This window comes from Haplochromis burtoni, unplaced genomic scaffold (genome assembly GCF_018398535.1).
Source record: "Haplochromis burtoni strain Fernald_Lab_line unplaced genomic scaffold, NCSU_Asbu1 Contig_431, whole genome shotgun sequence".
Taxonomy (NCBI): domain Eukaryota; kingdom Metazoa; phylum Chordata; class Actinopteri; order Cichliformes; family Cichlidae; genus Haplochromis; species Haplochromis burtoni.
In genome coordinates, this window is record NW_024582792.1 from 75,424 (window position 1) to 88,948 (window position 13,525).

Sequence of the window (13,525 nt, forward strand, 5' to 3'; positions counted from 1 at the left end):
TGTATTGGAAACAGACTCTAACAGATCACTGTGACAGCTATGGCTACTTTGACTACTGGGGGAAAGGAACACAAGTCACAGTAACTTCTGGTAAGTGATCATATCATGTAGTTTGAGTTAGTGAAATCCTATATTTAGCTGATTATTTAGAGTATTAAATAAAATCTTGGTTATATTTTGCATCTAATGTTATAGTGTAATATCTGTGTAAATGATAGGTAATAGTTTCTCGGTTTAGTGTAATCACCTTTGAAATGACACAAGTAGCTGGCAAAATATTTTTTGCACTAAAGTGCAATTGAAATCTGTCACTGTGATGACTACTTTGACTACTGGGGAAAAGGAACAACTGTGACTGTCACAACAGGTAAAAAATATATGTATTTTTTCCGTTCTATGAAAAATTTAATAACACTTTTTAAATCGTTGTATTTAGGGTTTTAGAGGCACATGTTTTTGTATGTTGGATATGTTGAGTTATTATACTGTGAACGCTGCTTTTGATTACTGGGGAAAAGGAACCACGGTCACTGTCACAACAGGTAAAAAAGGCTTTTGTCTTCATATTATAAATGTGGTTCTTTTAGAGGCATTTTTGGGTTTTTTTGTTTGGTTGGTTTTTCGACATTAGTGGGACCATGAGAGTCTTTAAGGTGCTTGTTTTTGTATGTTCAATGTGTTAATGTCTTATACTGTGACAATGCTTTTGACTACTGGGGAAAAGGCACAATGGTCACTGTCACAACAGGTAAGATGAGCTTTCTGACTTAATTCTAATACTAAAAATACAAAACTTTCACTGTTAATTTGGCATATTTAGAACTTGTAGGTGGTTGTTTTTGTATGTCGGATATGATGAAATTTTACACTGTGACCACGCTTTTGACTACTGGGGGAAAGGCACAATGGTCACGGTTACATCAGGTAAAATGATTCATTTCTTTCTCATAATGTTAAGATTTAAATTTAAAGACTGTGTTGTTGTTCTTTCAAAGAAAAAATGTTTTTCAAACTAATTTCTATAGTATTACAAGCCTATAATTTGTACTCTCAGTTTAATCTTTGATGGTATTATTTTTAAGAATTCAGAATCTCAATTTGCAAAAAATGAGAGTATTCCAGATTTTTTGGTTATCGTAAAATAATATGGAAAAACGCAGAAAAATGTGAACAGGTTTTTGTATTGAGTGGTAAATAATTATTTAGATTGTTGCCATTCTTTTGACTACTGGGGAAACGGCACAATGGTCACTGTCGGTTCAGGTATGAATTTTAACATTATTCTTATAACTAACTTGTTTTTCCTTCTTAATTATATAAAATCTGACAAAGAATTGGCACAAAAAGAAAGAACCTTGTATTTCTTTCTCTTTAATTTGATTAGAAAATAATTATATAAGCAGTTATTTAGTTGAGAGTGATTCAAATTATTTCCAAAGTTAAATTATGTCACCAAGTAATGCCATATCACAGAAGTTAGTTTTTGTGAGAGGTGTAAAAAGACTCTGTTAACTGTGATAACTGGGCTTTTGACTACTGGGGGAAAGGTACAATGGTTACAGTAACATCAGGTAAGGTGATCTAATTCTTTCAGTTTAATTTTAAGATTTTCATTTAAATTTTGATTTTTTTTAAAGAAATGTTGTGGTTGTGAGAAAATTCAATACCGTCATTTGTAGACTGAGAGACAAATGTCTTATAGTTTACAGACTTGGTTTAAATGGTGGTGAAAATCAGGTTTTGTACAGTCTTTTGAATCTCTTTATATTAACTATAAGGAAAATATATCAGATTGTAGATTGTTATAAGATGGAGTGTGAGGTTTTTGTATGCAGTTGTCAGTAAGTTGTTAAACTGTGACTACGCTTTTGACTACTGGGGAAAAGGCACGACAGTCACCGTCACATCAGGTACGAATTGTTATATTTCTTGCTAAAGAGAGAAATTCCTGATCCCCCGTTACAATACAATGTATTCATTTTCATTTGTTTACAACTATAATGATAAATTTGATAAAATAAGTACTTACATCAAAAAAATTTTGTAGTTTGTTACAGAATATGTAAAAAAAAGAATTTCAGACCAATTGTGAGTAATAAAAATCCTTAAGTAAGAGTATCAAATGTTTTGTGTGAAGTATGAAAACTATCTATTAAGTATTTCAAATGGTTTTTAGACTTAGAAAATGGCTCTCCAGTTACAGCATCATCAATTAAGATATGTCTCCATTGGATACAAGTTATAATTTAACGTAATATTTTCTCAGTGAATTGTGTTCATATACATTTGCTAAAAAAAAATGTGATATTGTCAAAATTGGCTTTAACAGATAGCGTATTTTGGGTGATTTGATAGGATTTTATAATCTTCTTCTTAATGACTGTTGAAGTAGACCTTTTGTGTATCATTAATAGTTTAGCCTTTTTATACTAAGAACTAAGTATATTCAGTACTGTGCTACGGTGCTTTTGACTATTGGGGAAAGGGGACAACAGTCACTGTTTCATCAGGTAAGTAAACCATTTCATCTCAAACATCAATGCTAAAGTGGAATCAAATTTAATGTGTTCTTAAAATAATTTGCCATCAGCACTGTGAAAGGAAGTTTACCGACTTTATGTTATTCTTTTATTTTATTTCTGTTTTCTTGTGATTGATTTTTGTCCATATTATGCATTTAAAATAATTTACAAAAAGGTGTGGTGTAGACTACTAAAGAAGTGACACTTATTAATATATAATATTGTTATATAACACTAATGGAGAGTATTTAACAAAATAGGATTCGGGGCATTTGAAATGCTAAACATTTAAAATGTAAGGTCTTTCACAATGGACTTTATTATACATCACAATCATCTCGTTTTTTCTTTAAACAATTCTAAGTGAAAACGTGTGGTATATTATTGTATTTCTATTCTGGTATCTTAATTACTGTTGTCTCCCCTTTCTTAGCCACTTCAAGTCCACCCACTGTGTTTCCTCTGGTACCATGTGGCACTGAGAGCGGAGATATGATCACTCTTGGCTGCCTTGCCACCGGTTTTAACCCTCCTGCAGTGACTTTCTCGTGGAACAAAGGCAGCACTGCCTTGACAGACTTCATCCAGTACCCTGCAGTACAGAAAGGCGATGTTTATACTGGAGTCAGTCAAGTCCGAGTGAGGAAACAGGACTGGGATACACAACAGAATTTCCAATGTGTTGTGAATCATGCTGCTGGGAATGCACAGACTCCTGTCATACCTACACGTAAGCCTTATGCTAATTCACATTTAATCAGTTTATCTTATTCTATTTGACTTATAACAAGTTTACATGAAAGCTCTGTGAATATATACAAAACTAAACAATTTGAATGAATTTGCACATAAATGCACAGGCTGATATTGTTATAGTCTGTAAGATTTTTGTTAAGTCATTTAATTTCCTTTTCTTAGGTTATTTGAACTCTTGATACATCACATACATAATACATTGCTACAGTAAACTTCAGTGCACATTTTCTGAGGCAATATTTCTTATAAACTATTACTGGGCCACATCTAGTGATTGTTACTTCTAATAAGGATAAGAGTCAGTTATCGAGTTAATCTCCAGTTTTTGTTTACTGAAGAAATATAGTAGAGGCTGACTTTATCGTAAATGCGCCCCAAGCTGCTTATGTTTACAATTAATCTGAACACACAACTTACAACAAAAACGGGAACTTATTCATTTTTAAAAAAAAATCATAATCAACATAGAAGCAAATATTTCACCTCATTAAATAACATGAAATATTTCAAAATTCATAATTTCTTAATGGACTTTGTGGAAACACACACACACACACACACACACACACACACACACACACACACACACACACACACACACATTGTAAGGTGGAATGAGAAAAAGAATATATCCAAGCAGTATTAAGTTTTGGTACATTGTCTTTTTTTAATTCTTCACTCATATACTCATGTGCTCTGCGCCCGTCTGAAAAACAGTATTGCAGCATGTTGTGCTTCTTTCCATCTGTCTAAATAATCCTCATCCTTTCTGATCTCTGCCTGTCTCCCTCCACTTTCACTGTGCATTGATAATTAACATAATTAACATTAATATTAAATCTGTGTTTGCTTGCCAGTCAATGTATATGCAGAAGTGAGCAGTGAAGCTCTGCAGTTCAGTTATTGGTGACTACACAAATCCAGTTTTCTTTTGGACACTGTGCAAAGTGAAAGTGCTAAAAAAAAAGTTAGCATAACTAACTTGTTTATATAGAAAAACAATATAGTATGAACAGTGTAGCAAATTATTTATCTCAGCTTCTGCATATATATAAATACGTATATATATATATTATTCCCTGCTTCTGCATACACATATTTGTGTATATCTTTGTTTTTCAGCGGTGTTTAAGCAGAATCCAACTCTTAAAGTGTTTTCCTCCTCTCCTGATGAGGACGGTACCTATACTGCCTCCTGCTTTGCCAAAGAGTTTGCACCAAAGAAACATGGCATAAAATGGCTGAAAAACGGAGCAGATATCACCAGCCAAATAGATCTGACCGAAACAGTTTGTGACTCAAAAAATGCAGCTGGAAAAATACTGTACTCTGCAACAAGTTTTCTCACAGTAAATTCCAGTGACCTGAATGATAAGACTACATTTACATGTCTGTTTACTGGAGGAGAAGATGGATCTTTGAATAAAACTGTGCCTTACAAAGTAAAACCACAGTGTGAGTAACAGATTTGTTTTCTTTTAAAAAAATATACATTTATTTTTTTAAATATGGTTCTGTAATAATTTTGCTCACTAACTGTTTTTTGCTTCATTACTCAGGTCCTGATTGTGTTACATCTAATGTGAAAGTAGAAATCACTGGCCCCGCAACTGAGGACATGCTTTTACATAAAAAAGGAACTCTAACATGTCGAGTCACAGTACAAAAAGATAAACCTCAAATAATGTGGGAGGATGAGAATAAAGAGGAGATAGCAAGTAAACCAATGATTAAAGAAAATGGGATGACATACTTGTCTAAACTTGACATCACCTATGACGAATGGAGCAGGGGGGTAAAGCGCTATTGTGTTGTTCACCACTCAGATTTACTCACACCTTCGAGGGAACCTTATGAAAGGGAATTCGGTAAGAAAAATACTCTGAAACAGTGTTTAGTCCTTATTGACATCTTGATATCAAAGACATCATAACTGTTGCTTTTCAGTCTGTATGTGTGTGTGTATGCCTGTGTGTGTGTGTGTGTGTGTGTGTGGATTTGACTTCCTGTATTATTTTGGTTAATGTATGTGTGGTACAAAGTCTCATGTTGTTTCATGCTTACAGGAGGAAGCCCTCAGCGTCCGTCAGTGTTTATGCTCCCTCCTTTAGAACAAACTAACAAAGCAGAGGTGACCCTGACTTGCTTTGTGAAAGACTTCCTCCCTAAGGAAGTTTTTGTGTCTTGGCTTGTGGATGACGAGGAAGCAGACTCAAGTTATGCTTTTAATACCACAGAACCCATTGAAAACAATGGATTCTATTCTGCGTATGGCCAGTTGTTTGTCAACCTTCACGAGTGGAAAAACAATGAAGCTGTCTATAGCTGTGTAGTGTACCACGAATCTGTGGTTAACACAACTAGAGCTATTGTCAGGTCCATTGGGTACAGAACATTTGACAAAAACCGCATTGACCTCAACATGAACATCAACCAAGACTCAAAGTGCTCGGCCCAGTAGATGTTTCTCATGTCTCTGTCGTCTGCTGTTTGTTGTTTAATGTCTGTTGCTTGTGATATGACATTGTGTTTGTGTGTTTCAATGCAGATTCAAAATAAAAAAAAAAACAGTTTGCAACTCTGTTGATGTTTATTGTATGCAGTTCATGTCTTCATTTAAATCATATTTTGAGCTTTATGTTTATTGTACAGTCACAGTGCTATCCTAATGTAGACAGTAGCATGTTTGGGTTATTTACACAATAATTATAAAATAATACAAAATAATAATATAAAAAAAATGTAATATCTAATTTCTACTAGAATAATACAACAGTACTAAATGAGGTATTTAGGGAACAGTCTATGTTTATTTAATATGCAGATAGTTCAGTAACACTGCTTCTGTGACTTGTCTTTGTGTGCCTGTGTGTCATCTACTGAGTCTTGCACCCCTTAAAAACAGATGACTGCTCAATACAACCCTTTAAATCTCCCAGGCAAATAAACAATACTGGAGTCTTTCTAAAGCAAGTCAGAAGTCAGGATTGTAGGTCTGAAAGGGCATGAAATTCTATTCATCTTCATGGGACACTCACTCGACATCTGTCAGCTTATTTTTTTTTCTTTTCTGTCATTATAACTTCCAGCTGAGTTGACTGACTATGAATCTGCTATAGCATATAGAGTCAAAACATATGTATTTAACCCACAACAGAAATAAATAAAATCTATAAGTTCCCATCGTACAATGTGTGTTTCAAAGTGGGTTGTGAAATGTCCAGTTATTTGACACAATAACGTTTGTTCATCTAGGTCTTCTCATCGGTGACTATCTGGAGCTTGATCACCCTGGACTATCTGGAGACGATAACATAGCAAGCGTAGCCATCGTCTTCATCCTTCTCTTCCTCATCACTCTGCTGTTAATCTTTGGAACAACTGTTATCAAGGTAATCAGAAATTAATGTGCTGACATTGTGTGTAGATTTAACTCAGCAATGAGCAATATGACAGATTACATTCATCAAGCACGTAGCCATGATAGAAAAAACTAAAACTCATTTAGCATTCTGCATTTTAACCATGAGTCAGAATAACTCAATTATTGTAAAAACAACAAAAAAAATGCAGATTACAGAAAAAATTGTATCTATGCACATTCGAAGCATTTAGGATTATGTCAGTTTAATAAACCAATGTAATATTTAGTTAATACAATTAAAAAAGGAAGAAAAAGGTTCACGTTATCCCAGTGAGGGATTACCTACTTCACAATTCAGCTGTTGTTGTGAATTTAATTATCTTTATACAGTTATTGCTAATATCATATAAACAATATTAATCAGCTAAAATTCACTTAGAGTGCTGAAATTGTATAAAAACATAATTTAATAGTTGAATGTTCAAGGGCCAACTGATATCATACTGATATCGCCCTACTCAAAGATCTAGCTGTATGGACAAAGACAAGGGTTTTAAGTCAGAAGCAGCAAGTGTAATTTCTATTACACTGCATGTTGGAAGACCATAAAGACAAAATCGTGTCAGATCAAAATGAAGCTCTTTCAAAATCAGTGTGGCATGTGTGGTTGATTACAATAATTAAGATATGGTGACAAAAGTGATTATCAAACTCATTAAATTGTGTGATATTGTGTGGAATAATCTATGCCAATGGCAAAAATAAAAATATGTTCATATCGCTGATTTAAACCAATTTTATATGTGTAAGTTAAAAGATAATTACACTACATAATGTTACTATTTGAATTCATTTTTCTTTATATCCCAGTGTAGCATGTATATCCCAGTGCTTTATGTCCAGATGGCAAGTTTCTGAATGCCTTAATCTATTGAATGCGTATTATTGAAAGTAAATTAATTTAGAAATTGTCTTAATACTGTGTAACAATCTCTTATAAGCAGCTTTGTCTGCAACTGTTAGTTTGACCTCCTAAGTGAATTTCAGCTGATATTAAAGTAGTGTTCCTTCTAAGTTTATTCAGCAACTATATTTAACCAACTACAAAAGAAACGCACAGCATTATAAGTTTCCTGTGTATTGATACATTTTTTGATATATGTGTAGCAACGTAACTTCATGCATAAACACTATTTATAATGAAGTAGTGGTGAGCAGTATGAAATAAATCCTTTTGCTCCAAGTTCACTATTTTTTTATTCTTTTAACAGGTCAAATAAAACAAATGGACTGTGAAAGGACCTTTGAGTGTGGTGAAAAAAATATTTCTCAAACATTTTTTTTTCATATAATCTCATACTATCATGTAAGTAATCACAACTGCCTTTTTTAAACTGCAAAAGCTTTATCTGTCTTTAAAAATAAATGTTTTAATTAAGATTAAATTTTGTCTTTCTCTTGCTTTATTTTGAAATTGTTTACATTATTTGAAGGTTGATCTGTAAAAGTTTAATGCATTTTAAAGATTATTTATATGTATTTAATATTTTGTCCTTTTTTTAAACTCTAATATACAGTTCTGTTCATCACATCCACAGCATCTGGAATCAGCAGCCCATGCTATACCAAATATGCAAAGTGGTAGATTTTACAGTCGGTTGCGTTTTACTCTATTATTAGAGGATTTGAGAACTAAAACCTTTGGCAAAGTCATGAGATGTGAAATAAAATACATGTGGTACACATGCAAACTGACATGAGAAATGTAAATGTGCAAATTGTTTCTCTTACTGGCATAACCACACCTCACACCTGCTGTTTGTGATGCTCCGTTGCTCTTTGCATTCTCTCACTTCTGTATTTTGGTACTTTTTTGAGACCTGGGTGTTACTCAATGCTTCTGCTTGCTGCTTGCCCTGACCACTCTGCCCTATCATGCATAACAACTGTGCAACAGACTTCCTGCCCTATCTTCACCTGACACAGTAACACCAAACAATGTCAAATTATAACTCTGCCATCTAGCCTAAAGACAAACACACTACACTTAAAACTGAAACAGTTCCTCATTTACCAAAATCTGAAGGTATGTATAACTGAGATGACATTAACTTTTTTTTCTTGCTGCGTTAACACATAGAATTTATAATTATGCATGTAAAGTCAAACTAATATTTGCTCTTTCTCAGTGCCTCGGATTGTCTCAGCAAACATCACATTGTACTCAGTCTGGGATGGGGAAGTTGGAATCTCAACAGTAAGGCTCATCTGCACATTGAGTGGCTTCTATCCAGACAACCTGAGTTTGGGGTGGATCCTGGATGACCAACAGGGTCAAATCAATGAGGCAAGCACAAGGAAGCTACAAAGTGCAGGGGGAGAAAAGACAACCTTCAGCCTGAGCAGTGAGCTTAGGCCAAATATGACATTGTGGGCAAAAGGCTCAACTTTTACCTGCAAGACCAATGGTGATCAATATAACAGAACAATAAACATTTGTCACAGTAAGTATGTAGAGTTACTGACTCAAAGAACACATTTATCATGCACAAATTCTTAGTATGTGAAACAAATTAAGATCAGTCTTTAGTTAAAAGTTTGTTTTATTAGCTTGCCATATTAATAAGCAATTTTTCTTATAATCCACAGAAATTCACCTTTATTGTAACAATGTCAGACTCTGTTTGTTTGTTTGTTTTTTACTTTCCTATTAACAGCTCTTCCAAGGTCCTCTCCCTTCATTCAAGTGGAGATTCCCAGCTTCAAGACTGTAATTACCTCAAATACTGACATGCAAGCAACGTGTTTGGTCCACACTTATTTTGATGCCACGATCACCTGGCTGATTGATGGCAAAGCCGTGACTAAAACAGCGACCCGAGAGAAAAACGCAACTCATATAATCAGCAATCTTTCAGTTTCCTCGACTCAATGGGAGAACATGAAGTATGTAACATGCAAAGCAGAGCATAAGTGCTTCACATCTGCTGAGAAGACCATAAATATTGCAGGTAAGATGATACGACAATAGGAAAATCAGACATGTTATGACCAAAGAGCAATTAAAATAATGTTTTTGCATGATCATCCAGGTTGTCCAGTTAATACTCCTTTGGTGGAGATCAGGCGATCTCTCACAGATCTGCCGAAGAGAGACAGTGCAGTGTTCGAGTGTGACATCAAACAACTGTCCTCATGTGACCTCTTCATCGCCTTAGAAGTCAATCGTGGTGAAATTCTTGAAAAAAAACATTATAATTTTGCTGAAGGCTCAGTAGCCAAACTTTCAATCAGTAGTCAATTCATTGTCCCTCAGAAGTACTGGAAGACAGACCAAACCTTTACCTGCAAAGTGATTCAAGGCTCTTCTAAAACCTTTCACTCAAACTCCATCAGCAATATTTTTGGTGAGGAGATTTCCCTTTTTTTCCCTTTGTAGAAGCTGATTTATCTTTGTTGTTTTATAGTTACATGGTTTCTATTAAATAGACTAATAGATGCATTGATTTATGCCCCTTTAGTGGACCCATCCATGGAGCTTCTTCTGGTTCCCAGTAAAGGTTCAGAATCACAGACTCTTTCATGCTCTGGATGGAGCTTCAACCCTCACATTAAATGGTTGTCTGAGTCTCAGGAAAGGTCTCCAAATTCCACTAATATCAGCATGAGTGTAGATGGACGTGTTAGAGTAACGAGTCAACTTGTAATTGATCAATCTGAGTGGAAAAAAGGGAATAATTTCACCTGTGAAGTGTCTGACAGGTCTCTGAACTCACATATCACAAAAACAATCAATCTCTGTTCAGGTACAGTGAAAATTCTCTTATTGTGATAATCATTAAGAATGCAATAAAACTATTTTTAAATTAGAAATTTGGATATGAGACATTTTATAACTGCTCCATGGTTGTTGCATATTATTTTTATTTATTTATATATTCATTTTTTAAATTAATTTTATTTTTTATAGAAACTCCATCATCATCACAGCTAGTTGAGGTTTATGTCCAGGGACCACCGCCACAGCTGACTGAGAACAAAGGATATGTGACTATTACCTGTCTTCTGGTCGGCCCTAATCTTAATGATTTCGCCATCACCTGGAGAGTAGGTGGCAGCAATATTCCCGAGAGTTATGATGTCCTAACTAATCCCCCAGTGAGTCATAACAATGGAACAGAGACTCGACAGAGCTTCCTTAATATGTCAGCAGTGGATTGGGATGCACATACAAACATTTCTTGTGAAGGAAAACGTCCATGTTCCAATCATGGGAATGAAGACCATATAAGCAAAAGCAAAGGTAATATTAGAAATGTAACAAATCTTTCTAAACTTCATGTTCCTCTGGTTGTGACTGTATTTTTATGGTTCTCTTCCTTTTGTGTTTTTCAAGTCTTCCTTGAGCCAACAGTGAAGATAATACAACCAACTGCCTCTGAACTTTCTAAGTCTGACAACCTAACGCTTGTTTGCCTAGTGTCTGAATATTTCCCTGCTAACATCATAGTGCACTGGGAAGAAGATGGCCAGACTCTCCCACCCTCACATTACGTAAACAGTCCTCCATGGAAATACTCAGGGAGCAGCTCTTACTCTATGAGCAGCTGGCTAAACATATCCAAAACTGAAGCCAAAAGGTCTACGTATTCCTGTGTTGTCACACATGAGTCATCTGAAGCGCCTGTTAAAGACAATATAACTGATGTGTTTGGTGAGCTGCCATTTAGCATTTAATATTTACCTATTATTTCCATTATATTCATTTTAACAAACTGATTAAAATTGATTGACTGATTACTAAAACGGTAATGCACATCTTTCCAGCCTCAGTGATCTACAGCCAGCCATCAGTCTACTTGTTTCAGGGCTCTAATGAACTTGTGTGCCTGGTCTTTGGCTTCAGCCCTGTATCCATTAACATCACTTGGTTTCAAAATGGAGGCACAGAACCGCTGAACTACAACACTAGTGAGCCCCACAGAGGCCCAGATGGAAAGTTCAGTGTCAAGAGCCACCTTTACCTGTCCCAAGAAATATTCTTACCTGGGGTGGTCTTCACCTGCCGGGTGATCCATGCCAACACCACCCTGTCCCGGAATATATCGAAACCAGGTACTGCATCATTCACTGATTGATTTTTTTTCTTGCACATATAAGGTCCTATTAAGTAATGTGAAGGACATGTAAAGTCCATTATTTTTCCAATCTCTTTTCAGCTTCTTTGTTAGTATAATAATGTCAAGTAAGTGATAAATAACCAAATGTATACATTATTCACAGATACGATGAAATATTGTAATTTATTTGACAACATTGTGCATGCTGATGTGAATGAAGACACAGCTGAGGAAAGCTGGAATGTGGCTTTCACCCTCACTGGTTTTTTCATCATCGCCACCATATATGGTATCATAGTTACATTATTTAAGGTAAGCACTTGTCATTTGATTGTTTAAAAGTAAGATTCACGTCTAGCTTCTCATTTGAACCATGAAGATTATTATAATTATTGTTATTATTATCTGTACAAGGGAGACAGGGAGCATAAAAATATGTACATGCACTGTCATTACAGTATGATGTTGTGATGATTTATATTGTGACACACCATTCTAATCTGACATTCCAGTCTGTATTATGTCTATGTAGGCTTCCAGTCATCCATGTCATGATAGTCTAAGGAGATTGGAAAGAAAGCAGCTTGACTTTTTTTAAGTTATATGAAGAGGTTTCGCCTGTCATCCAAGACGTTTTTTCAGTTCTAAAACCAAACGATGGAGAGTCCCCGGTATTTAAACCTTAGCACAGGTTGTCCTTTACCAGCATTGCAAGAGTTAGCTTTAAATCAACACCTAAAGGATAAAGATCACTCTTGGCAGTGTTGGGATCACACCAAGTGCCTAAACCCCCACTCACATCTTCCCTCAGGTGACCTCAATAGGTCATATGACTGGGTGAGGTCTCACAGTGGTTTATCAAAAAGCTATGGTGATAATTACTTTTTTCATTCATTGGATCAAATGATGAAGCACATGGCTAATATCAGTCAATGACCCCTTTAAGAGACAACACTCACTAGTGTTTAAGGACCTGGAACTCCCCACCATCTAGTTTAAGAACTCAAGAAGTCATTTGAAGGAGAGGTGAAACATCTTCACAAAACCTAAAGGAGTCCAGTTACTTTCTTTCTCAGCTTCTAAGTCTGTATTATGACATTCCATTGGGTGCTTAGTTGAACTTTCAAATATGACAAATATATAAATGTATATTATAACAATAATAAAATGTTGTTGTTTCTATTACACTTTAATACACTTTTTATTTCAAGAGAAAACAATACAAAGTTGTCACTAAAGGATTACATTTTCTCTCTCATTTTTTCTTTCAGACTAAACCATGATGTTCACAGGACGGTTCATGTATTATGACTGAAATGTCTAAGTTCTGGGGGGTTGAACAGCACCTGTCCTGACTAGTTTGAACATGTAATGCTTTGTTTTTCCATTGTTATTGATGACATTGTTTATGCTTTACAATTTTTGGCATTTGTGTTTTAGTTTTGTGCTAGATGCGACATGTATGTAAGACAAGTGAGAAAATGCATTAAAAATCAATAAAGAAAACAAATAACTAACTATCTTCAGTTCTTCTTGAATTAAGAAAAATGCTAACTTGCCTTACAGAATACAAGTAATGACACATACTAATATAAAACTGTTTATCTTTTGAAAAATTGTGTTGTGCACCATCATGTTGTATTACTTTGATTTTCCACAAGAGTGAGACAAAGCTCCATGTGCAGTAGCAGCAATGTGGGTGCAGCCTCTATGTGAAAACCTATGCTGATCATAATTTAAAAATACTGACAGAAAGGCATGGG

At 35.0% G+C, this 13,525-nt stretch overlaps 1 protein-coding gene across 5 annotated transcripts; it reads left to right on the forward strand.

Moving 5' to 3' along the window:
- The first annotated feature begins 115 nt into the window (after nucleotides 1-115).
- On the forward strand, nucleotides 116-13,279 carry LOC102301507. 5 transcript variants are annotated; one of them, XM_042213284.1, is made up of 11 exons: nucleotides 116-367; nucleotides 2,956-3,252; nucleotides 8,832-9,146; nucleotides 9,360-9,653; nucleotides 9,735-10,049; nucleotides 10,164-10,448; nucleotides 10,613-10,945; nucleotides 11,039-11,356; nucleotides 11,470-11,757; nucleotides 11,926-12,074; nucleotides 13,034-13,279. In XM_042213284.1, the coding sequence occupies exons 2-11, from the start codon at nucleotides 3,015-3,017 to the stop codon at nucleotides 13,043-13,045; spliced, it is 2,547 nt and encodes an 848-aa protein (XP_042069218.1). In that variant the 5' UTR covers nucleotides 116-367; nucleotides 2,956-3,014; the 3' UTR covers nucleotides 13,046-13,279. The 5 variants fall into 5 exon arrangements, with proteins under 5 accessions (XP_042069218.1, XP_042069214.1, XP_042069215.1 ...); XM_042213280.1 differs by lacking the exon at nucleotides 116-367 and adding an exon at nucleotides 374-542; XM_042213281.1 differs by lacking the exon at nucleotides 116-367 and adding an exon at nucleotides 554-748.
- The last annotated feature ends 246 nt before the right edge of the window (nucleotides 13,280-13,525 follow it).